The sequence below is a fragment of the Protopterus annectens genome, chromosome 11.part0 (assembly GCF_019279795.1).
Source record: "Protopterus annectens isolate FY-2018-M chromosome 11.part0, PAN1.0, whole genome shotgun sequence".
In the NCBI taxonomy this organism is placed as follows: domain Eukaryota; kingdom Metazoa; phylum Chordata; order Ceratodontiformes; family Protopteridae; genus Protopterus; species Protopterus annectens.
The window spans coordinates 926,541,392-926,568,200 of record NC_056745.1 but is presented as its reverse complement, the minus strand read 5'-3'; the positions used below and the strand labels follow the sequence as shown (position 1 = coordinate 926,568,200).

The 26,809-nt window shown below is 44.2% G+C and overlaps 1 protein-coding gene across 2 annotated transcripts in view; it reads left to right on the top strand.

The window, feature by feature from the left end:
• Positions 1–26,809, top strand: part of PHTF2 (putative homeodomain transcription factor 2) — a 1,638,259-nt gene that overhangs the window by 962,867 nt on the left and 648,583 nt on the right. For both annotated transcript variants that reach the window (XM_044088321.1, XM_044088320.1), the window contains one exon: positions 25,680–25,898. In XM_044088321.1, coding sequence (XP_043944256.1) covers positions 25,680–25,898 — 219 coding nt within the window. The remainder of the gene's footprint in view (positions 1–25,679; positions 25,899–26,809) is intronic.

Sequence of the window (26,809 nt, the reverse complement as noted above, 5' to 3'; positions counted from 1 at the left end):
GATTTTCAACCGCATGCCTCGGTTGAGACCATTTCAGATGCCCCCAGGCCTCTGGCTTCTGACCTTCCGCCTGTTGCCTTTTTATCTTGATCCGGGGCCGCAAAGCTGACTCCGGTGTCTGAGACCTCCATTCCTCATTCAGACAGCAGGCTCATACTGACGACTTCGGCTGCAACTTTGGCAGTTGCCAGGCCTCCCTAGTCCTTTTAGACTTGCAGGTAAATCTTCCAGTCGTAAGCCTGTGAAGAAGCAGGGTCCAGTTTCCTCTTGTTCCCCTCATTCTCAAATTGTTAAAATGCCTGATGACCTTTGGACTCTTATTAGGGGTTCACAGCCTCCTCCTTCAAAAAGAAGTAGGGATGTCTCTCCTGAGGCTTTGTCCTTTTCAGGTTCTGATACTTATAGCATTTCTGTTGATGAAGAAGTTTCTCATGCTTTCTCTCCTTTTGAGGATTCAGATGCAGAGGAGTCCATCCCTTCTGCTTCTCCTGCAGAAGATTTCTCTTTTGGTGATGCTTTAAATACTCTCAGGGAACATTTTAAATGGGAAAGTCAGGATTATCCTCTCTCTGAGAAAAGGATTAGGGAATTTTTGGATTTACCTCAGCATAAGCCTTTGGCTATTCCACCTGTGTTGGAAGTGGTTGATGATGTTTTCCTGGAAAATTCCTCAACTCCAAATTCGGTTCCTCCTGCTCCCAGGAAACCTGACAGGTACTATAGAGTCCCTTATTCTCATTTGTTTCTTTTCAGGAATCCATTGGCTGATCCAGAGGTTATTTCTCAAAGCCCTAAAGGAGTTACGGCCACTGTTACTAAAAATCCTGTTCCTTCTGACAGGGAATCCGGGAACCTGGATAGGTGTGGTAAAAAGGTTTTTACCTCTGCCACTCTTGCTATTAGGTCTACTAATTGTCTTTTTCATATGCTGAAGTACCAGCAGCACACCTTGGAAGCTATTAAGTCTAGGATATCAGGTGTGCCTCAGTTGGCGGAGAGTAAGGATATGCAGGATTTGCTGAATTCTGCCAGCCTAGTCAATAAACATTCATTACATTGTAGTTTTGACATTCTAGAAGCCTCCTGTAGGGCTACAGCTACTGGCTCTGTTATTAGAAGGCACATTTGGCTCATGGAGCAGCCCCTACCAGAGCTTGTTAAGGCTAAGCTTTTAGATGTACCTTTGCATAAGGACAGCCTTTTTGGCAGCAAAGCAGAGGAAGTGCTCAAAAAGATGGAAGACAATGCCAAGTCTATGCAGACACAGCAGTTCTAGGACTAGCGGTTACAAATCTTCTAGGGGACAGGTGGCTACCCCTCAAAGGTCTAAGCGTTGGCAGGCTTCCTCTTCCAAGTTGGGAAGTTCTAAGCCTGCATCTCAGTCTAAACATTCTCAATGACTCTGTCCAACTTCTGCCTGTTCTTGCCTGCCCGGAGAGTCCCTTTAGGGGGAAGGTTGGCCCTTTTTACAAATGTCTGGGCCACCATTATGGATGACAAATGGTTACTCAGTACTGTATCCCTAGGGCACAAGTTTTCTTTCCACACCTTTCCAGTACCCAAAGATTCCTGGACATTCCTCCAAACCAAAGGGCAGAAGTAGAAAAGCAAATTTTGTCTGTTAAATGTGGGAGCAATAGAAGCAGTTCCTGCTCAGCAGGTAGGCCAGGGTTTCTATTCCAGACTTATTCTAGTTCCAAAAAAAGAAGGCACCTGGTGTTCTTTCCTAGATCTATCCATCCTGAACTCTTTCTTGATAATTCCAAAGTTCAGAATGCCCACTCTGCATCAGTTGTTGCCAATGTTAGAAAAGGATTCCTGGCTGGTAACATTGGATCTCAAAGAAGCTTATCTGCACATCCCTGTCAGGGAAAGTTGCAGGCAGTACCTTTGTTTCAGAGTGCAACATTATCAATTATCTGTGCTGTCCTTTGGCTTATCTACTCCTCCCAGAGTTTTCGCAAAGTGCCTGGCTCCAGTCATTGCTTTTTGCAGGCAGAAGAAAATTCAGATTTAGCCATACTTGGACAACTGTCTAATTCAAGCAAATTCTCAGCAACAGCGGTTAAAGGATCTAGAATTTGTAAAGATACGTCTCTCTTCCCTGGGTTACACACTCAACATGGAAAAATCAAAAATGGTGCCATCCAAAGAGAGAACATTCCTGGGAGCGAGTCTGAACACAGCCGCCCAGATATATCTCACCCAGGAGAAGCAGACAACTCTTTCAGTTTACTTCAAGGACTCTGCAAGCCTGCCCAGCTCCCTGCAAGGAAATACTTGCAAGCTCTGGGATTCATGGCCTCTTGTATTCTCATGATTCCATATGCAAAACTGCATATGAAGAAATTGCATTGGTACCTCAAGAACACTTGGTGTCCGCACACACAAGACCTAGATGTGATAATTCCTCTGCTTCCATGTCTGCGGACGGAGTTTCTATGGTGGGCAACAGCCTGTCTACAAAACAAAGTTATGCCTTTTCACCCACCCCTGGCCACTCAAGTTCTTACCACAGACGCATCGGACTTTGCCTGGGGAGCTCACCTGGATGGCAGATGCATACAGGGAAGTTGGAATGCCCAGCAGATGCACCTGCACATAAATTTAAAGGCGTTGATGGCAGTCCAGCAGGCCTTATTAGCTTTCAAGCATCCTCTTTCTCCAGGTACCCTGCTTGTCAGGACAGACAACACCACAGTCGTGGTACATCAACAAGCAGGGAGGGACTCATTCTTACCTCCTTTGCAGACAGAGCATGTGTCTTTGGTCCATAGCAACATCCCTGGGCCTGCATCTCATAGCTCAGTTTCTACCAGGAAGGCTCAGTGTTTTGGCAGACCAGTTGAGCAGACCAGACCCTGGATCCTCACGAGTGGCAGCTGAACAGAGCAGTTTTTTACAGTATCATTCAACGTTTGGGCACTCCTCAAGTGGATGATCTCTCCTGTCCAGACAACCATCTTCTACCTCTTTTTTGCACCACCAGACAACCATACTCTACCTCTTTTTTGCACCAGACAGCATCACAGCAGAGCCTGGAAAGTGGATGCTCTGTCCTTCCCTTGGTCTCTGTTGTCAGTTTATGCCTTCCCCGCCTCTTCTTCCCAGAGTATCATTGAAGATCATGGACGAATGACCAAGGACTATTTTCATAGCTCCGGACTTGCCCAGGCAGCATTGGTATCCACTGCTTCGCATTCTCTCCCAATTTCCTCCTTGGCATCTTCCTCTGAAGCCAGATCTTTTGGTTCAGGAAGGGGGAAACATTCTACATCCTCATTTTCAGTCTCTCCATTTGGCAGCTTGGCTCATTGGATGACTCCATCTTTTTTTTCTTCCCTTCCCCAGCAGGTGGTTGATGTGATGAGGGAGGCCAGGAGGCCTAGCACTAGGAAGTCTTATGCTGGCAAATGGGAAAGATTCTCTTTGGATGCAGGCTAGAAGGGAATCTTCTTCTCAGCGTACCCTTCCTCTGATCCTGGAATACGTGGCTGATTTACTTCAGGGTGGTCTTTCTTTTTCCTTTATCAAGATCCATGCTTCAGCCATTTCTGCTCATTGTTCTTTTGAACAACCCATTTTCTCTCATTCTCTGATGAAAATGCTTCTCAGAGGTACTTGCAACTTGAAACCTCCCAGAAGGGCGCCTACTCCAGCCTGGGATCTTAATTTTGTTCTAGAAAAACTCACTGTTCCTCCTTTTGAGCCAGCTGCCACTGCATATTTAAAGTTTCTGTCGTGGTAGACTGTCTTCCTCTTGGCTATAACTTCACCCAAGGATGGTTTCGGAGCTGCATGCTTTGATGGCTGTGAAGCCTTTTCTTATTTTCCATGCAGATAGGGTCTCTCTGAGAACCAACCCCTCCTTTATGCCTAAGGTGGTTTCTATCCTGACTCTTAATCAGTCCATACACCTTCCTACCTTCTTTCCTAATCCTCAAAATAAAGGTGAAAGGATCCTACATTCTCTTGATGTGCATAGACAACTCAGGTTTTACATGGACAGGACTAAAGACCTTTGGAAATCAGCACAGCTATTGGTCAGCTTTGCCCCTGGAGCCCAGGCAAGGCTATTTCTAAGCAAACCATTTCTAAATGGATTGCTCATTGTATTACTTTGTTATTCCTTTCATGGCAAGGTTCTTCTTCAAGGGGTTAGGACCCACTCAACTAGAGCAGTTTACACTTTTGCAGCCTTTTTAAGGGGTGTCCCTACTAAAGACATTTTGGAGGCTGCCACATGGTCTTCTGTTCACGCTTTCACAAAGCATTATAATTTGCTTTTGTTTTCGAGAGCCAGGGCAGGGTTTGCCACTGCTGCTCTGCAGGGCATTATCTCCAATCCTTGATTCTGTTGGTTCCTCCTCCCTTTTCTCTGGGCTTTGGTAATCAACCCATTGGTTAGGACTGCAACAGTGAAACACGATGAACATAGTACAGTTGTGTACACTTACCATAAATGTAGATGTTCGAGTGTATTCACTGTTGCAGTCCTGCTGTCCCTGCCTCCTTTCCCCCTTTTTCTGTTTTCCTAAGGTACAGGCTAGATTTGGTTTAAGCCTCGATGTCCTTCAAGGATGCATCTGCAGTCATCACATATGGGTTGACCTGCCTCAGGCAGCCCTTCGGTCGGCCGGATTCCAAAGTCTGGGTCCGGCGTCGGCTGAAGTCGCCCCTTCCCCGACGTCAGAGCGCCTGGGGTATAAAAGCGTCAGCCGACGCCATCTTCCTCAGTCTTTCTTGCCGCGTGGTGCCCGAAGCAGAAGCAGTTCGCAAGTGCCGGTCGGCCAGCTCCTGTAATTCAGCTAAACCGAAGACTTCAAAAGCTAAGTACCCCCTTTGGGGACTCTTTCTTGCCTCAGCCGTTGTCAGATAAAATTAATAGTTGCTTAACTTGTGGGAAACAAATACCTCATAAGGATTTCCACTCTTACTGCCTACCTTGCCTAGGCCCAGACCACGACATCTCGGCCTGTTCCGCCTGTGCTTCCTTCAACCGACGCACTCTTAAGACGTCGGTCGGAGTTTGCAGAGGAATTTTTTGGGGCTAGTTTTGCTTACAAAATGCCGTCAGAGACTCCGACTTCACATTTAATACAGAAACGGAAGGACAAGGACCGACACACGCGGTCCGCGGCTTCGGCTGAAACCACGGCCAGGCCTACCGCGAGTGTCTTGGTCTCAGATGAAACCGAGTCCTTTGTACTACCGTCCTCTGAAACCATACAACCGACAACCTTGGCCCCGAAGGCCACTACTGTATCGGTTGTTGAATCTCCATTGGAATCTGGTGTCCAGGAACCTTCCAACACCATTCCCTTAGACAAAACTACACCAGCACGTGGTGCAGCCAGGCCTCCTGCATCCATGTCTATTAAGGCATTCTCTAGGGCTAAAGCTGCTAAACACTCAAAATCTATGCCTCCCAGGGTTATCCCTCAGGGAACCACTACAGGTTCTCAGATCCTTAGTCTAGCAGAGGACCTTATTTCATTAATTAGGGGCTCTCAGCCTCATCCGGACAGGGGCTCTCAACCTCCTACAGAAAAAAGGCCCAGGGTTGAGCCCTCTGATCCCCTCTCCTCAGATGAGGCCTCTGATGGCTCTGCTCTCGGACTACCAGGAGGAGGCTTTTCCGGCCTACGAGGATTCAGATGCAGAGGAATCTATCCCTTCGGCCTCCCCTCCTGAAGAACTGTCTTTTGGGGAAACTCTGCACACTGTGAGGGAGCATTTCCAATGGCAGGGCCAGGAATTCTCTGATTCCAGGAAGAGATTAAGGACCTTCTTGCATTTGCCTCAGCATAGACCTTTGGCTATTCCCCCTGTCTTGAATGTCATTGATGATGTGTACTCGGAATCTAGCACAACCCCTGACACTCTCCCTCCGGCTCCTGCCAAACCCGATAGGTACTACAGGGTCCCGGAATCACACCTTTTCCTTTACAAGGCCAACTCTGATGATCCAGAAACTATCTCCCAGGGCCCTAAAGGGGTTGCAGCTGTCACTACAAAAAATCCACTCCCCTCTGAAAGGGAGTCCAGGGCTTTAGAGCGATGGGGTAAAAAAGTGTATACTTCTGCTACCCTTTCTATGAGGGCTTTAAACTGTCAATTTCATATGATACAGTACCAAGAATATTTGTTAGATGAATTGCATAAAAGCTGTCTTCACCTGAACCCTAGATCGCAAATCACTTCAGGATCTGGTACATAACTCTCAACAGGTTAGCAACCATTTCTTGCAGTGTGGTTATGATGCATTGGAAGCTTCATGTAGGTCAGCTATGACAGGTGCAGTCATACATAGGCATGCTTGGCTGAAGGAACAATCTCTGCCAGACCATGTTAAAGCAAAGCTTCTGGATGCTCCACTGGAAAAGCAAAAGTTATTTGGCTCCACTGCTCAGGAGGTCTTAAAGAAATTTGAAGAAAAGGCAAAATCTGTACAAACAGTCAAAGATTTTATGCAAGTCCAACCACCAAGATTCAGCAGAAATTGGCCTTCCAAGAACTGGTCCTTTCCAGACACAGACAGATTTCAGAGAGGCAAGAACAGGCGTGCCAGAGGTAGAGGGCAAGCTAGAGGCTCCTACAGAGGACATAAATGGCAGCATCCCAACCAGAAAGGTAGTGCAGGGCCTACAACTGCTACACAAGGACAGACTCAATGACTTTACCTTGACACCGCCAACCAGGGCTCAATTGGAAGCACCTTTGGGTGGAAAGCTTTCCTTATTTTCAGAAAATTGGCACATTATTACAAGGGACAAATGGACACTACAAATAATAGACAAAGGATACAGGTTCCATTTCCACACATTACCGAAAAGAAAAGGCATGCCAGACCTGCCACCAAATCAAAGGGCAGAGGCTTTGAAACAAATCTCCAACTTAATGAAAATGAAAGCAATAGAAAAGGTTCCTCTCGTGGAACAAGGCTAAGGATTTTATTCCAGACTCTTCCTTGTTCCAAGAAAAGAAAAGCAATGGAGGCCTATTCTCGACTTGTCCGCACTAAATACTTATCTCATTGTGCCAAAATTCAAAATGCTGACTCTACAGCAACTCCTTCCCATGCTGGGCAAGGGGTCTTGGCTGGTAACTCTGGACCTCAAGGAGGCATACCTGCATGTCCCTATCAGACAAAGCTGCAGAAGACACCTCAGATTTCTTGCAGGTTCAGAGCATTATCAATTCTCAGCATTGCCCTTTGGCTTATCTACTGCACCCAGAGTATTGACGAAATGCCTAGCATCAGTAATTGCACACTGCAGACTTCAGGGGATGCAAATATACCCGTATCTGGACGACTGCCTTATACAAGCGGACAGCCAACAAATTTTGGTAAAACACTTGAATTATGCCATCTATCTTCTTCAGGCCTTGGGATAGACAGTCAGCATTCACAAGTCAAGACTTGTACCATCCCAAAGAATAACTTTTCTGGGTGCGGATCTAGACACAACCACCCAAATGGCTTTCCTCACAGAAGAAAAACAAAACCAGCTACCGGATTACTTCAAAAACCTGTCAAGACAAACTCAGCTGACTGCAAGGAAAATCCTGCAGGCCCTGGGTTACATGGCTTCTTGCATTCTTCTGATTCCTCAAGCAAGGCTACATATGAGGAAACTCCAATGGTACCTAAGGAGTTTATGGACTCAGCACAGTCACAGCTTGGAAACTTTGATACCACTCATCCCATGCCTTCGAAGGGAATTTCTGTGGTGGGCTCAAGCAAGCCAGTCAAACAGGGGTCTGCCCTTCAGCAAACCAATAGCCAACCAAACCATTACAACGGACGCTTCAGACCAAGGATGGGGAGCGCACATGGAAGGAAGATGCATTCAAGGACTATGGTCACAAAAAGAGCTACGCATGCACATAAACCAAAAGGAAATGCTGGCAGTGATACTTGCAATCGAGGCCTTCAAGTTATTTCTGCATCAAGGCCACCTGCTAATAAGGACAGACAACACTACAGTTATGTGGTACATAAGCAAGGAGGGACCCATTCCTACCCTCTTTGCAGACTGGCAATGAATCTATGGGAACTTTCCCTGACTCTCAATATACAGCTGCAATCCCAGTTTGTACCAGGAAAGGACAATATACTGGCGGACAGCTTAAGCAGGAACATCATGGATGCACATGAATGGATGCTGCACCCAGAAATCTTCCATCGGATAATACAGTCATGGGGGAGACCGGACATAGACCTCTTTGCCTCCCCACACAATCATCAGCTGGACAAATTCTGCACAAGGACAATACCACCCACAAGCATGGAAAGTGGATGCCCTCTCTTTCAGCTGGAGAGCTCTAACAGTGTATGCATTCCCACCTCTTCCATTAATGACCAAGGTCTTACTGAAGATCAGGGCAGAGCAGCCAAGAGTGATTTTGATAGCTCCGGACTGGCCAAGACAGCACTGGTACCCATTGCTAAAGAGCATGTCATGGACAAAACCATGGCTTCTGCCACAATGGCCGCTTCTCCTGACACAGCACAATTGCAAAACTCTGCATTCCAACCTGAAAACATTACAGCTAGCTGCCTGGAAAATACATTGACTCATCACCAGGATAAGCTATCCAAGAGAGTGAAGGATATCATCATGGAAGCTCGCAGGCCTTCCACAAGAAAGGCATACTCAGCAAAATGGAAAAGATTTCACACCTGGAGCACCTCAAAGGGCCTAGATGCAACAGTTATGAACATGGCGCATATCCTGGAATATTTAGCAGAAATGCTCCACAATGGCCTGTCTTACTCTTCCATTAAAATTCATGCTTCAGCAATTTCAGCAGAGTACAATACTGATCCACCTGTCTTCTCTCATCCCCTGCTAAGACAGTTTCTAAGAGGAATTAAAAACATCAGTCCCTCAAGGAAACCACCACTGCCTACTTGGGACCTTAACTTCGTGTTGGAAAAATTAACTCTGCCTCCCTTTGAACCAGCAGCATCTGCAGAACTACAGTTCCTCTCTTGGAAGACTGCCTTCCTTCTGGCCATAACCTCAGCAAGAAGAGTATCTGAGTTACAGGCCCTCATGGCAGTACAGCCATTTCTTATTTTTCATCAAGACAGAGTCTCATTGAGAACCAATCCTTCATTTATGCCAAAGGTGGTATCTAGGGTCTCATTAAACCAAGCTATTCACCTGCCTACCTTCTTTCCAAATCCACAAAACATAGGGGAAAAGCTTCTGCACACCCTGGATATACACAGACAGTTGCGCTACTACTTGGACAGAACTAAAAATTACAGAAAAACTGACCAGTTGTTTGTAGCATATGCTGCTGGTGCACAAGGAAAAGCAATTTCAAAACAGACAATTTAAAAATGGATAGGGAATTGCATTCGTTTCTGTTACTCCTTTCATGGAAAAACTGTGCCAGCTAACATTAGACCTCATTCGACCAGAGCCACAGCCACCTCCACAGCCTTCTTAAGAGGGGTGGCTACCAAGGACATTTTAGAAGCTGCTACATGGAGCTCCGTGCATACATTTTCCAAGCATTACAACTTACCTTTATATTCCAGATCCAGAGCAGGCTTTGCTACGGCAGTCCTGCAGGGCATTTTAGCTACACCATCCTTTACATAGATCCTCCACCCCCAGATTGGCTGTGGTATTCTACCCATATGTGATGACTGCAGATGCATCCTTGAAGGACATAGTACAGTTTTGTACCTACCATAAATGTAGATGTCCGATAGGTATACATCTGCAGTCAGGTTTACCCTCCCTCCTTCCCATCTGTGGTATTTCTTGGGTACATTCCCCTCTCATAGCTAGCTGGGGTTATCTATTATGGTGTATTTGTTTTTATATATGTATATATTTTTGTGCACATTTGGAATTTATTGCATTTCTCCGAATTTAGCCTTCCTTAGAAGGGCACCTGGGGCAAGAAAAACTGAGGAAGATTGCGTTGGCTGACGCTTTTATACCACGGGCGCTCTGACGTCGGGGAAGGGGCGACTTCAGCCGGACCCGGACTTTGGAATCCAGCCGACCGAAGGGCTGCCTGAGGCAGGACAACCCATATGTGATGACTGCAGATGCATACCTATCGGACATCTACATTTATGGTAGGTACAAAACTGTACTTTTTCTGGGGGCTTCTGACTGTTATGGCAAGAAAGACTGAGGAAGTGACGTTGGCTGCCTCTTTTGTATCGGGCATCCTTTACAACAGTCGACAGCCAACATAATTTTTACTTACCTTTGGTATTCTGGGCGATCGTGGGCTACTGGGAGCCAGATTACCCATTGGTTAGGACTTCAACAGTGAATACACTCGAACAGCTACATTTATGGTAAGTGTACACAACTGTACTTTCTGCTTAGTGCATGGGGGGGGGGCATTAATGGCATGGGAATGTCATGTACATCCTCCCATCAGTCTGATTTATATCTCATCTTATCACAGAGCTTAGAGCAAAGAAATTAAAACTGTTTCTTTTTTCCCCTTTGTGATTAGGAAAGGTATAAGGATATGGTTTCAGGCATATTGGTCTCTGCAGGTCCAGAAAAAACTCCCTACCCAAATTTCCTGCTGTTTGGGTGACAGCTGTCTTCACCTAAGGGCTTGACTCCTGATGTTGTTCATCCATTGATAATGCCATTTCAGAAATGTTGGAGGCTGCCAAAGACACCTTCTGCTCAGCAGGCCTGTTTCCTCCAAGTGGTAGCAGTAATCCCTTTAAACAAAATGATAGTGTATTACCCCATTTGGTTAGATTGCAGGTGAGCCTGACCTTCCTCAGACACCAGTATAGTTTGGGCCTTGCTTATTCCACGTTAAGCGTGCATGTATCTGCTATTTCTGCCACTTGTGGCCTTTTGAATGAAAGAACTGAGTCGTCCACCAGCTTGCAAAGCAGTTTCATAATTCATTCACAACATTCAGGTGCACAGAATGCCTCACTACTGATGGTGAAGCTTCACCAAGAGTCACTTCAGAAAAGCATTTTGACTTTGTAAAAATATATTTACTTGATCGAATAGAACAGAAGCTTATTCTAATTGCTCAATTAAATATTGTTTTACATATGTAATTTGCATAAACATGCTAGTGCATTTTGTTGTGTGACTTAAGTTGAACCTTGATTAATAAGGTTTGTCTGTAATGTACACCATAGTGCAGATGGCACAGTACAGACATGTTGCTTGGGCAGTTAGCACGTTTAACACAATTTAAGCAGCATACTTCTATACATTGAGGTGTAGAAGTTAAAAGGGAGGCTGTACTTCTGTTTGATGTGCCCTTCAGTTTGGTTGATAAATGAAGTGGCGAAATTATATGACCATGTTATCCTGGGGAAAAAATTAAACTTAAGGTTTTGTAAAACAAAGATTTTTCCTCTTTTAGTTTTAAGAGACTGATCTGTTTGGCATTGTTTTATTTATTCATTCACTCTGAAGAACCTTGATGGCATGGGTACTTCCTGCATCTTCTGAATGGAAAATGAATGAATGCTATTATTGAATCCTCTTTCACTTGAATGACATGCTGCCGTATTGAATGGCCTTTCATGGATGACAGCTGATTAAAAGAGCTCATTCTGTATTTTCTAATCAAGTATGCTGTGTAGTATGTTGCTTGTAAAATTCTTGTAAGGTGCTAAATGTTTTCACATTTATACATTTAACTTTTTCACTTAAGTTTGGGAAGTGATTGAAATTGTATACCTTTGTTATGGCTTTAATAAAGGATTTTGGTGGTTTATATACTTCTGTTGTACAAGTTTAGTTCTTGTACTATGTTTTGTTCTTTGAATATTTCAGATCAGTAGTAATGACTACAGTGTAAAATCTGGAGAAAGAAAAACAATTGATGTCTAACACTTATTGCCTCAGCTCCTTCATGTCTCTATAAAAGGCCAACTAAGGTAGAAGCATGTCATTTAATGTTAAAACACTTTTCACAAACGTGTTTGAATTGTAGCAACCCCTTTCTGCAAAGTGTTCTGTGATGATGGATGGATGTTCAACAAAAACTCTGCCTTACTGGCATATGAGTAATAGTACTCTGCTACCCTTCTTCTGGCAGCCAACCAAAGTTCAAAATCCCAGCCATTCCCTTTCTGTGGTGTGATGGACCAATCACATGGCAGTACAGTGACTGCCTTTCAGACCCACAGACAGGACCCTTCCAGTTTTCTAGAGCCAGAGTAAGAGAAGGATCTCTGTGAAGACTCCTTACTCTGATCTCTTCAGCTTCTGAGTTCAGATTAAAAAAAAAACTTGGGGGTTTCATTTCTTCCTTCTGCCTTTTTCTATCAGTGCTTAGATATTGTATTATGTTGATTTGCTTGTTTTTTTTTTTTTTGGATTGGAAAATTGTATGTGCCTGTAGTTTTACTTTACTTGTAGTGTAAGATTTATATTGTTTGTTTTAAGCTTTATTTGAAAGTTTTGACAGGAAACTATGCTGTTTTTGCAGTTTTGCCTTTGGAGTTACAATTATTTGAGATGACTGAGTAGGATAATGACATTTTACATAATTTATTTTCATTTAAATCACGATTTTGGTGCCATTTTGTTGGGAGCCATTTGGTTAAAACATTTCTGAAAGGAATTTTTCATAAATTTATATTTTATTCCTTAGCTAAGGCTGTTTCTAATCATTTGGAGCTGAAACTAGCCTTTAATGTTTGGGGACTTTTGTGCTTTAAACTGTATACATTGCAGTATTTAGAATAGTATACCTGCAAAAGTAGACTTCAGATTCCTATTTAGCGAGAGTATAGTGAGGATGTCCTTCAAGATTGCAACTGCAGTCATAACATATGGGTTGTCCTGCCTCAGGCAGCCCTCGGTCGGCCATATTCCAAAGTCTGGGTCCGGCGTCGGCTGGTGTCGCCTCCCCTCCGACGTCAGAACGGCTGGAGTATAAAGGCATCGGCCGACGCCATCTTCTTCAGTCTTTCTTGCCGCGCGGTGCCCGAAGCAGAAGCAGTTCGCAAGTGCCGGTCGGTCAGCTCCTGTGTTTTCAGTACCGAAGTCATCTAAAAGCTAAGTACCCCGTTGGGGAACATTTTTTCTTGCCTCAGCCGATGTCAGAACAAATTGAGAAAGTTAATTGTTTGTCTTGTCGTAAACAAATACCTCATAAGGACTTCCATTCTTATTGCCTACCTTGCCTGGGCCCAGACCACGACGTCTCGGCCTGTGCTGCCTGTGCCTGCTTTAATAAGCGCACTCTCAGGCACCGGGCAGAATTTGCCGAAGACTTTTTCAGCGAATCTTTCGCTTATATCATGCCATCGGAACAACCGACTACTCAATCTTCCAAAAAACGAAAGGACCGGGACCGACATCCTCGGCCCGCGTCCTCCACCGATACTCCTCCTAAAGCCTCTGCGAGTGCTTCGGTCCCTTTGGAAGCGGTAATTCGACTGCTCCAGGCTGACGACACAGCGTTAACTCGTCCTTCGGTCTCTGAGTCTACACCGGTGCCGGTTGTTGACTTTCCTCCAGAAACCAAAGTTCTGGATCTACCCGACACCATTCCTGTGGACAAGGTTACTCCTGCACGTGGGGCAGATAGGCCTCCTGTATCCATGTCCATCAAGGCCTTTGCATGTGCTAAGGCCGCCAGCCAGGCCAAGGCCCATCCTAAACCTACTGCCCAGGCCCTTTCTTCTGATAAACAGATCATGTCTCTTGCTGCAGATCTTATTTCTCTTATCAGGGGGTCTCAGCCTCATCCAGACAGAGGTTCTCAGCCGCCTGCAGAGAAAAGGCCCAGAACTGAGCAGGCCGACAACCTCTCTTCAGATGAAGCCTCTGGGGATTCTGAGCATTCAGATACCCAAGAAGAATCCTTCCAGGCCTTTGAGGACTCTGATGCTGAGGAATCAATTCCCTCTGCCTCTCCTCCAGAGGATTTCTCATTCAGTGAAGTCCTACACTCTGAGGGAGCATTTTAAATGGCAGGGTCAGGAATTCTCTGATTCCAGGAAAAGGCTACGTACCTTCCTCAAGCTACCCCAGCACAGACCTTTAGCTATCCCTCCAGTTATGGATGTCCTGGATGATGTTTTCTCTGACTCCACTGCTAACCCTGATTCTCTCCCTCCTGCTCCTGTCAAGCCAGACAGATATTATAAGGTCCCTGACACCCACAAACATCTCTTTAAGGCCCATTCTGTGGATCTAGAAACTATTTCACAGGGCCCCAAGGGAGTGGCTACTTTCACAGCCAAGAATCCACTGCCAGCGGATAGGGAAGCTAGGTCCCTGGAGAGATGGGGTAAAAACGTTTATACCTCTACCACCCTGGCCATGAGGTCACTTAACTGCCTTTTTCATATGTTTCAGTACCAGGATTTTTTACTGGATGATTTACAGAAAAAGCTAGCCTCTCCTGAGCCTATTGATAGAAAGGCATTGCAGGATCTAGTACGTAACACTCAGCAGGTTAGCAATCATTTTCTTCAGTGTGGTTATGATGCATTGGAGGCTTCATGTAGGGCAGCTATGACTGGGGCTGTTATACGTAGACATGCTTGGTTAAAAGAACAGCCACTGCCAGACCATGTTAAAGTAAAGTTACTTGATGCACCTCTGGAAAAACAGAAGCTTTTTGGTGCTAATGCACAAGATGTGTTGAAGTCTATTGAGGAAAAAGCTAAATCAGTACAGACAGTCAAAGATTTCCTCCAGGTTCAGCCACCCAGATTCAGCAGGAATTGGCCTTCAAAGAATTGGTCCTTTCCAGACACTGACAAGTTTCAAAGGGGGGAAAAAACAGGCATGCCCGAGGTAGAGGGCAATACCGAGGCTCCTACAGGGGCCGCCAATGGCAACCACCAAATCAAAGAAGTGGCGCAGGCAGTCGAGCTGCACCACAAGGACAACCACAATGACTTGTCTTTCATACCGTCTACAAAGGCTCAAAGAGAAGCACCTTTGGGCGGAAAATTATCCTTGTTCTCAAAAAACTGGCATATCTTAACCAACGACAACTGGATTCTGGATTTAATAGACAAAGGTTACAGATTCCACTTTCATACTTTACCAATAAGACAAGGCATGCCAAACCTGCCACTTCATCAAAGGGCAGAGGCACGCATTCAAGTTTCAAAGCTGTTAAACATAAAAGCAATAGAAAAGGTCCCTCCACAGGAACAAGGCCAGGGATTTTATTCAAGACTGTTCCTTGTTCCAAGAAAGGAAAACAAATGGAGACCTATACTGGACTTGTCTACTCTAAATACTTATCTCATTGTGCCAAAGTTCAAAATGCTGACGTTGCAGCAACTCCTTCCCATGCTGGGCAAGGGGTCTTGGCTGGTCACTCTTCATAGGTTCATAGGTTAGTACTAAGCTAACTGCCCTTGCGAGCCATTTTAAGCTTAGCCAATTATCCCTTGTGAGACTCAAACCCTGCACCTTGTGTTTGTAAGGCAAACACCTTAACCATTAGGCCACCCTCCCAACCCCTCTGGACCTCAAGGAGGCATACCTGCATGTCCAAATCAGACAAAGCTGCAGAAGATACCTCAGATTTCTTGCAGGGACAGAGCATTATCAATTCTCAGCATTGCCGTTTGGCTTATCTACTGCGCCCAGAGTGTTCACGAAATGCCTGGCATCAGTAGTGGCACACTGCAGACTCCAGGGGATTCAAATATACCCCTACCTGGACGACTGCCTCATACAAGCAGACAACAAGCAAACCTTGATAGCAAACTTGGACTATGTCATTCAATTACTACAGGCCTTGGGATACACAGTCAACATTCAGAAATCAAGACTTCTGCCATCCCAACAGATTATTTTCCTAGGAGCCAAACTGAACACAGATGGCTTATCTCACAGAGGAAAAACAACAGCAGTTACCAGAGTACTTCAAAGGCCTAGCAAAGCTCTCCCAGCTGACTGCAAGGAAAATCCTGCAGGCCCTGGGGTTCATGGCATCTTGCATTCTTCTGATACCTTTGGCAAGACTTCATATGAGAAAGCTGCAATGGTACTTAAAAAGCTTATGGTCCCAACACAGCCAAAGCCTAGAGGATGTAATCCCACTCATTCCATGTCTGCAAAGAGAATTTTTGTGGTGGGCTCAAGCAAGTCAGTTAAACAAAGGCATGTCTTTCAACAAACCTCAAGCAGGTCAAATGATTACAACAGACGCCTCAGACCATGGATGGGGCACATGGAGGGCAGATGCATTCAAGGTCAATGGACACCAAGGGAAAGGCATCTGCACATAAACCAAAAAGAGTTGTTGGCAGTGATACATGCAATCGAGACTTTCGAAAAATCACTTCAACAAGGACATTTGCTGATAAGGACAGACAACACCACTGTTATGTGGTATATAAAGAAGCAGGGAGGCACTCATTCTTATCCCCTCTGCAGACTAACCATGATTCTCTGGGGAAAAATCCCTAAGTCTGAAGATAAATTTGCAATCCCAGTTTGTGCCAGGCAATGACAGTGTACTGGCGGACAAGCTGAGCAGAAATTTCGTGGATCCACACGAATGGATGCTGCATCCTCACATTTTCTCACAAATAACAAGGACATGGGGAAGACCGGACATAGATCTCTTTGCTTCTCACATGAATCATCACCTGGAAAAGTTCTGTACAAGGACCCACCATCCTCTAGCCTGGAAAACGGATGCTCTCTCCTTCAGCTGGAAGTCCCTAACAATTTATGCATTCCCTCCTCTACCACTGCTGACCAAGGTGATACTGAAGATCAAAGCAGAACAACCAACAGGCATTTTGATAGCTCCAGACTAGCCAAGGCAGCACTGGTACCCATTGCTGTTGAGCATAACTCTGACCAAACCGTGGCCTCTGCCCCTATGGCCTCTGCTTCTAACACAACACAATTACAGGACGGTTCATCAAAACCTGAAAACATTGCATCTGACAGCCTGGAGGTTACCATAACTCCTTCCGATATCTCTCTTTCCAAAAAAGTTCAAGAGATCTTACTGGAAGCACGCAGACCTTCCACCAGAAAAACCTATTCAGCCAAGTGGAAGAGATTCATCATCTGGAATGCTAACAGGGGTCAGGATACAACAGTATTGAGTATACCTCAGATATTGGAATACTTGGCAGAAATGTTTCATACTGGTTTCTCATATTCTTCCATAAAGATTCATGCCTCAGCAGTCTCAGCAAAATACAATTGTGATCCACCTGTGTTTTCACATCCTTTGCTAAGACAGTTCCTAAGGGGGATAAAGAATATCAAACCCCCCAGGAAACCGCCAGTACCTGCATGGGACCTCAACTTCATCTTGGAAAAATTAACTCTTCCTCCCTTTGAACCAGCAGCAACTTCAGAAATGCAATTTCTCTCATGGAAAACGGTTTTCCTATTGGCAATCGCATCAGCAAGAAGAGTCTCAGAGATACAGGCACTCATGGCAGTACCTCCTTTTCTCATTTTTCATCAGGACAGAGTCTCTCTAAGAACCAATCCTTCATTCATGCCAAAAGTAATTTCCAGGGTGTCTCTAAATCAAGCCATTCACCTGCCTACTTTCTTCCCCAATCCCCAAAACAGGGGGGAAGCACTGCTGCATACTTTGGACATACACAGGCAACTACGCTACTACTTGGACAGAACTAAGGCCACCAGAAAGTCTGACCAACTGCTTGTAACCTATGCTGCTGGAGTACAAGGAAAAGCAATCTCCAAACAATTAATTTCCAAATGGATTGGACACTGCATCAGATTCTGCTATTCCTTTCATGGAAAAGGTGTGCCAGCCAATATTAGGCCACACTCCACCAGAGCTATAGCCACATCCACAGCTTTCCTAAGAGGAGTGGCTACAAAGGACATTCTAGAGGCTGCTACATGGAGCTCCGTGCATACATTTACCAAGCACTACAACCTGCCTTTATACTCCAGATCCCGAGCAGGCTTTGCTTCGCCAGTCCTGCAGGGCATTTTAGCTACACCATCACTTTCTTAGTTCCAACCACCCCCAGCTTGGCTATGGTATTCAACCCATATGTTATGACTGCAGTTGCATTCTTGAAGGACATAGTACAGTTTTGTACCTACCATAAATGTAGATGTCCGATAGATATGCAACTGCAGTCGGATTCTCCCACCCTCCTACCCCTCTGCAACCTTCTTTATGGGTCCACTACCCCTATTCCTATTAGCTGGGGGTATCTCTATGGTGTATCTGTTTGTTACTGTTGTGCATGTCTGGAATTCTTTATCCATTCACCAAATTTAGCCTTTCTAGGAGGGCACCTGGCATCTGGGGCAAGAAACACTGAAGAAGATGGCGTCGGCCGATGCCTTTATACTCCAGCCGTTTTGATGTCGGAGGGGAGGCGACACCAGCCGACGCCGGACCCTGACTTTGGAATCCGGCCGACCGAGGGCTGCCTGAGGCAGGACAACCCATATGTTATGACTGCAGTTGCATATCTATCGGACATCTACATTTATGTTAGGTACAAAACTGTACTTTTGTCCTTTTTTTTGCCAGGCTGGCCATACAGCCAGTATTTGGTATTGATCTGGCTAGTTCTTAGTCCACTGACTTGATGGATTTAGATACATGGGCCTCCCCCATCTACCCCTTGTGCACCTAAAAAAAATTGAAATAAATTAAGAAATGTGCCTCAGCCTATGGCTTTATGATTCTGTTGTAGCCTTGTGCAGGCTGTAAAACCCGCCTACCTTCTTTTCTTTCAAGTCTCCTGGTATAGTGTTAGTACCACAGCTGTGCGCGACATGAGGTCCTGACATGTCCTGTGGGGCTGTACCATTGCCTGGTTCAGATACAAAAAAACACTTTAGTTGTAGGGGAAGTCAGTTATCCAGAGTCTGTTGCCATGTTGTTACTTCTCCATCTGTATGGATTCTGTTACTAGTAGTGCATGCAAACAAAAAGAGACTGAATTCCCACCACATTGCAGGTTAACAGTCTATTTATACCTGAGATGTTGGCAATGGCTAGATCCATTGTTCAGGCATTTTATCATGGGTACAGACTTGGGTCATGAATAACGCCTGCTCTCTCACCCCCATTCAGCCACCCAAGGATCCTTATTTTGAAGGGAATCTAGAATCTGAGGTTTTGGAAGTGTCAGTCTGTTTCATTCATCTGAGGACAAACAGGTTCAGAAACTTACAGATGTTTTCATTTTCCCAAATGTTGGGTAAGATATGGATGTATTCAACTGGGAGCAGTCATCGGCTGCCCCTAAGATCAGCAGGATTTATGATCTTTTGGAGGATGAGGCCCCGGGTGTGGTGAATTTCTCTCCATTGATCCCAGAGTTGGATAATGTGTTTAAGAAAGCTTGCAGTTTTCTTTTTGAATGAGTCTCCTCTTATATTTTAAAAAATTCAGGGTGTGCTTGGTCATGTCTAGTCTCCAAGCCCCTTCGTCTGTGGACCCTGCTTCTGTGTTCCTAGCAACCTCTTCCAAAAAAAAAGACTATCTTCATCAAATCCAGGCCCTTCAGATAGATTGGGCAAGTAATGAGAATATCAGGGAAAGAAGATGGCACAGTCCAGCACAGTAGCTTTTATGTGGATCTTTATGGTGAGGTGTATGTATAGTTTAGACAAGTTTGCTGCATTGCTGCCTGCTGAGCAAAAAGTCTGTGTCAGAGATATACTTTAAAACATTTCTGAAGTTTATAAACATGGTTTGAAGACTGCCTTTGAGGGGGCCAGTAGTGTTTCTAGAAATGTGATGCCTGTTGTGATAAGGAGATATGCTTGATTGCACAGCCAAAACTTTTATGAAAAGTTAAAAAATGAGGTTATGAAGGTTGCACTTAATTATAAGTATATGGGACATCAGCTAACTAGATCCTTAAACACTGGAATGACAGATGTAAACTAATGCAAGGGCATGTAGAAAATGTTCCATATTAACAAGTTTACCTCTGGTAAGCAGGTTAATTTTCAGCGGCCTAACAAACAGAAATCAAAACTGAACAAAACCAAGGCACTTAAAGGGAATGGCAGGATGAGAACTCTACCACAGCTATCAAGAGTGGTTCCTTTCCCAAAAAAGATAACCTCCAACCTTTAAACTATGATTATGCTAAGGAGCAGCACCCATCTTTCTCAAGTCCCTCGTCTCAAATGTTAGCTGTCAACAAGGTAACCTGGCCTCAGTGGTTTCTGACAAATGGGTGCTCAGCATCATTGACAGAGGTTACAGGTGGCAGTGGAAGGAACATCCCCCTCCATCCAGTGGTGTTTACCATCACCTGCCGGACCAGACTGTTATTTCCTCCTATACTCTAGCAAATGCTGGATTCTGGATTCATAGAATCATTCCCTCCTTCAGAAAGAATGAAAGGTATCTACTCCAGAATTTTCTTGGTTCTTAAAAAAATATATACTGTTGTGGAGACTGTTTTTACACCTATCCTTTCTGAATACTTTTGTCAAGGTGCTCAAGTTCAAGATGCCCACCCTGCAGACAGTGCTTCCTCTTTTGCCAAACCATTGCTTCATGGTGACCCTGGACTTGAGGGGTGCGTATCATCATATCCCCATTGCTCATCGCTTCAGAAGATATCTGAGATTTCTGTTGTCTGGTTTGTACTATCAGTTTTCTGCATTGCTCTTTTGGCTATCCACTGCACCTCAAATGTTTACCAAATGCCTTACCCCAGTAGTGTCCCACTGTCAGACTCTTTCCTTGGACGACTTGCTGATCTGTGCAGAGTCTGTATCCAGGTGTTTGGATTTGTTACAGAATGTCTCAGCCTTACTCTCCCAACTAGGGTTCAAGCTGAACCTTTGGAAGCTTTACCTGACACCCTCAAAAGGACTTGTCTTCCTGGGGTGCTTAATCAACAACAAAAGAAAGACCTTTCTTCCCTATGACAAGATCTTGTCTTATCAGATGGTGTTTCAGGAATTTTCCACAAGGAAAGCCACCACTGCAAGAGAATTCCTAAAATTTCTAGGACTGATGGCATCCATGATTGTTATGATATTACTGGTCCAACTTCATGTAAGGAAAATTCAGTGGTATGTCCAAAATTATTCAACACCTACGTTTCTTGGAATCCCAGTTGCTGGTGCTGCCATTCATTAGATGAGAGTTACTCAGCTATGCTCCCCACCATTGTATCAATCCATGACTCCCCTTCTTCCCACCTGTTCCGGCGCAGTCCATCCAGACAAATCCATTCAACTTTGCTTGGGGAGCAGCATCAGTGACGGTACACATGCAGGCCACTGGGGGGTCCAAGGATGCATGGAAACGCATCGATATCGAGGAAATGGTGATGGTGATACTTTTTTGAAGTACTTTATCACTTTTAGACTCTGGGTCCTCTTCTTGTAGTTACAGACAACACCACATTGATGTGGTACCGTAACAAACAATGGGGTTCAAGGTCATACACTCTGTGCCGATTGTCACTGATGGCTTGGGTGCTGGCTTTACAGGATTCTGTGACTCTTCAGACATCATACATCCATTCAGAGCAAAACGTTGTGGCAGACATATTGCGCTGATCCTAGGCAGATCTGCTTGATTGGCAGCTCAATGCAGTAGTGTTCCAGGATCTAGTCTAGATGTGGGAATGCCTCAAATAGATCTGTTTGCCTCCTTTGAAAACAGACACCTAGAGAAATTCTGTTCCAGACATCTTTGCATCCATGCCTGAAGTATAGACTCATTCTTTTCCTTGAACAGGAATGTTCCTGTGTGCATTTTTACCCTTTCCACTGATTCACACGGTACTTCTGAAGGTTCAGAAAGAAATGGCAAAGATCATTGTGGTGACCCTCTATGGGCCTCGGCAATCTTGATTCCCTCTTCTAATGGTATTGGCCAAGGGAAACTACCACAGATTTCCTTACAGTCTGGATTTGCTCGCACAGTCTCAGGGGCAACTGGTACACCTGGATGATTTCAGCCTTGACCCCATTTAGGTACTTGTTTTATGAGGATGTGCAGCAGGTATTAAAGGAGGCTAGAAAATCTGATGTTTACAAATGGTTGCAAATTTTGAGTAGTGCCTAAATGGAAACAGAGGGTCCCTTGAGGTTAATATCCCTCTGGTCTTGAAATGTTTGTGTGAGCTACTTCAGGGTGGCCTATCATATGTTTCTATTGAGATTTATTTAGCAGCTGTCTTTGCTCATCTGTCACTGGATCCCGGCATTTCTTCTGTTTTTGTGAAACCGTTCAAGAAAAGAGTATCGCATGAGACCCCTTTGCAAGCAAATTCCTCCTCATGGCATTTTAAGTAGTCCTTACCACCTTTCAGACCACCAGCTCAAGCTGGTCTGAAATTCTTTAAGTGTAAAACTGTTTTGCTTATTGCTCTGACATCTGCCTGATGAGTGTTTGAGCTGCAAGCTGTTCTGGTGTGACAACCTTTCCTGATTTTCAAAAGGATAGGGTTATGTTATACACTAACCCCTCTTTCATGCCAGAAGTGGTCTCCAAATTCACACAATCTCCTGTGTTCTTTCCAGAACTTAAGAATAATGGAGAGAGGATACTTCATACCTTGGATGTGCATCAGCAGCTTAGGTGCTACCATGACAGAACAAAACCCTTCAGGAAGGCTAAAAGGCCTTTTGTTTCCTACACATGGGCAAAGAAGGGTCAGCCCGTCTCCAAGCAAACCACTGCTCATAAATTGTCCCCTCATATTATATTTTTGTTCCACCCACCATGACAAGGTGAATCCAGGTAAGGTAAAGACACAGTCCACCAGGGCCTTTTCCTCTTCAGTAGAGTATTGGAAAGAGTCAACTCTAAATGTATTCTAGAGGCAGTGACTTGGTCCTCTGTTCATACATTTACATAGCACTACGTGATATAAGCCTTTTCTAAATCCAGAGCCAGTTATGCTAGGTTGTTCTCCAGGACTCCTGGACCTCTATCCTTCCTTCTCCTAGGTTGGGTTAGCTTTGGGAATCTACCCATATGCCAGTAAGTTTGTGTGTGTGTTGAGCATAGTGCAGTTCTGCAAGTCCTGCTTAGTAACAGTAGATGGACAATAGAACACACTGTCTTCCTTGCGGTACCCATCATCCCCATTTTTTGGATGTACTTAAAATGGTGTTGGAGTTGCTGTTGAGATATGCTCAGTGACCTTTATTGTTGTATGTGTGTGTGGTTTTTGGTTTGGAACATTATGTGTGCACAGTTTGAGTTTTCATCTCATCTTCCTTCTGTACCCTAGAAAACAGCATGTCCTGTTTGTGGTTCTGAAATGCAGCCCTTGTACTACAGGTGATTGGTCCATCACATGCACTAACAAAGTAGTGGGATTGACACTGAGCTTTGGTGAGCTGCCGAAGGGAGCACTACTACCCATATGCCAGTAAGCCGCTGTGTTCTAAGAACATCTACAGTTGTAAGCAAGTAGGGCTTATTTAGCTGTACTTTTTATCATTGCATGATTTCATTTTTGTCATGTGACCTACACAAGCAATGTTGTGTTATTTTCTTAACTAAAATTCGGTAGCAGTCCCATCAGTGAAACTGCATTGAGAGTGGGAATTCTTAGTTCATGTTTGGCAGGTTGATTGGTTTTCATGCAGCTTTCTCTCAACAGAGCTATCCCAGGTAACCCAAGCAGGGCAACTGGAAACTGGCTGATTTTTATTGCAGGCAAGCACTGGCCAATAGGGACACACACACCCTACCACCATCATTAGCATGTGTCTTTGGAGGAGGTCAATTCTTCAACCTTATCACCGGAAAATATCCATGCCCATTTTGGAGTCAGTAGTCAACACAGCTGAATCACCTAGGCCATATTTTTACACCATTGAGTGGCTAACCCTGTCACAGCATGCAATCTGTGATCTGTATTCTCCTATCTTGAGGATACTGTACACCACAGTAGATGCCCAAAGTGGTTGGTCTGTACATCTCCTCCCCCTATAGAGTACCATCTAGAGTTAGTGCTGCTGCCCACACCTCCATTCTTAGGTGAGATGGAGAAACAGCATGTTTTGGGGAGGTGGGAGAAACCCCACAGAGGCACAGGGAGAACATGCTAACTCCAAACAGGCATTGGTCGGAGGTTAGGATTGAAACTTGTACCTTGTTCATGGGAAGTGAAGACCTTAACCATTATGCCAACTGCATCTGTGGATCTTAAACTGAAAGATGGTGTAATAATTCCTTCTGCAAAGGCTAACCTTAAGAAGCAGTCAGTTTCTATCTTATATTTCTTGGTGGGTCCAAGTGCATCTTTTGATAGAAATCGTCACAACTAATCTATTCCATGCACGGTCAAGTTCATCTCTACCACGGCTTTGACTTCATCTATGGCTTTTTGGAAAGGATTGGATTTTAGAAGTGTTCTAGAAGCTGAAACGTGGTCCTTTGTACAAACATTTACAAACCGCTATAAGCTCAATTTCTTCTCTAGGTCTAGATCATCCTTTGCAAGGACCATTCTTCAGGGGCTCCTGGGCTCTTCTCCTTCCGCCTCCCAAATATAACAAGCTAGGGTAATCTATCCATTTAGCTAAGCCTACTGCAGCAGTGATCAGTGAACATAGTACAGTTGTGCAGGTAAACTTTTCCTAACAGTAGACGTTTGAATGATCACTGCTGCACTAACTGCTACCTCCCTCAGTCCCCCTTCTTGTTTTGGGGTGTGGTTGTTTTTCTTGTTCTTTCTAGCATTGCCCTTTCAGGACTCCTCCCCTTTTTTGTTGGCAGGAAAGTTCTGAAGGGCTTAGAATCCAAACTTGTCTTTCAATCAGCTCAGTTCAAGCTGTCTAACAGTTTGGGTGTGTGGAAGGTGCCCTGAAGTCTTGGAAGCTATCCAGCTGTTATATCCTTGACAGCAGTGATCATTTGAAAATCTACTGTTCTGATAAGTTTTCGTAGACAACTTTAGTTTCTGTGCTGGAATTAAAAATAAGAAAAGGGCTAAGTGAATTTTTATTACATCTAAGTATGCAGTCAAAGCTTGCCATGTAAAGGAGACTGTTTTTATTTTGCTAAGCAGGTTACTATTTGGACATTTGTTTCAGAGCTAGAGAGACAGAACTAACCATTTTTCTGAAAACTGAAAATGTGCCAAAGGCAAGTTCTTTGTTTTGGGTTAGCTTCAAAAATTAAGTAACACATTTTGAAGGCTTAAATTAGCTTATCAGATTTCAGAATTCAGAGTTGAATTTCTCTAAATTTAGTAACTTCAGGCATAGTCACCAAGTACACTATCCAACTAATTAAAAAAAAGAATGTGCTATATAGATTAGTACTGAATGTAACACTCGCCAAAAATGCAGCTTCATTTTATAGTTTTTTTTTTCTTGGAGGTATGCCAGACAGTGCCATTATGTGAGTGAGCTGCTGCATTTTGCTGGTGCAGTAGTGAAGCATGTAATAAAGTATGAATTATAATATTGTGTGGTTCTGTGACCTCTGCAAAGGTGTAAGACTGCGAAAGTGCTGCACTTTCATATCACTATACTTGATTTCCAGCAAACCTAACTGGTACTAAATGAGTCATAATATTTGCTTAGTATAGCAGTGCAAATAAAGTTTCTGCTGCTCCTCTTAATAATTTTGGTGTTGGGGTATACTTTCCTCTTTGATTTTCACATGGTAATGCTTTGATTCAGTTGGTGGTGGGTCTCTTATTGAAAAAAAAAAAGGCAGCTATGAATGCTTTCTGCTGTGATTGCTTCATTTTGCAGGAAACTCCTAAATCTGGCACCAGCTGTAGCTCTCGTTGTTCAAGTTCGAGACAGGACTCTGAGAGCACACGACATGAATCAGAAACTGAAGATATACTTTGGGAAGACTTGCTTCACTGCGCAGAATGCCACTCTTCCTGTACTAGTGAAACAGAAGGAGAAAACCCACAGCTCAGCTTGAGTGGGAAAAAAGAATATAGAGATGATCCTTTCCACCAGGTTAGCATTATAAATGTTTTAAAGCTTAGAACACGCATTACAGATTGTGTTTAAAATTGTAAAAATTAACTATTTTTCACCTTTAAATTACACCAGTAGGCTTGTGCATGAAGAAACGGTCTGCAAGATAGCGGAACCTGAGGCAAGCTGTGTACTAACATATCACTTGAGCGCATTATAGTTTTGTACTAACTCTGTCTGCATTCTTTTCCTGTCTCATTTCTTTTGTTGTTGTCAGGTGCTTGTTGATAATACTGCAGTTCATTAAATGTTGCTTTGGTACTTGCATGTTATTGCAACCAGATTTTCTCTGTTGCAAAATTCGCCTTGTTCAGTAGTAACGACCGCATGAAACAGTGTAAGGTGGTATTCTGCATCCTTACTGGGGGATAACAAGTCGGCCTTACCTTCAGGAACAGACAGTATTCATAAAGACATCTTCCTCTTTTGCATGCATTACAGACACACGCTTGATTTGTCATGGATGCTGTATGACTGAACGTAAGCCCCTTCAAATGTTACATGGTGTGTTTTCTTTAACAGTACAGGCTGTTTTCTGGACTGGCATTTTTGGACAAAACCAGATAGTCCTTCATTGATTGTTGATTGCTCTTTGTATGTTTCTCTGTTTGTCTGTGCTGCGAATTTCTCAGCACGTGCAAGTAGTCCTGCTTCTAAGCACTCTCATTTTCTGGGAAAGCTGCGTGTCACGGTACATGTTTCTGAAAGTAAGCTAAAAAGAGTGTTGTGCCACTCACATTAAAAGAATGACACAGCTGTGATGTGGGAAATGTAATTATTACCGTTATTTGACCGCATTTGCTGGCTGGAAAAAGGGAATGTTCAGCGGCTGTACTTGCAATAACTGGCATTATGTCAGTACATTGCATAAACAAACAGCAACACTAGGT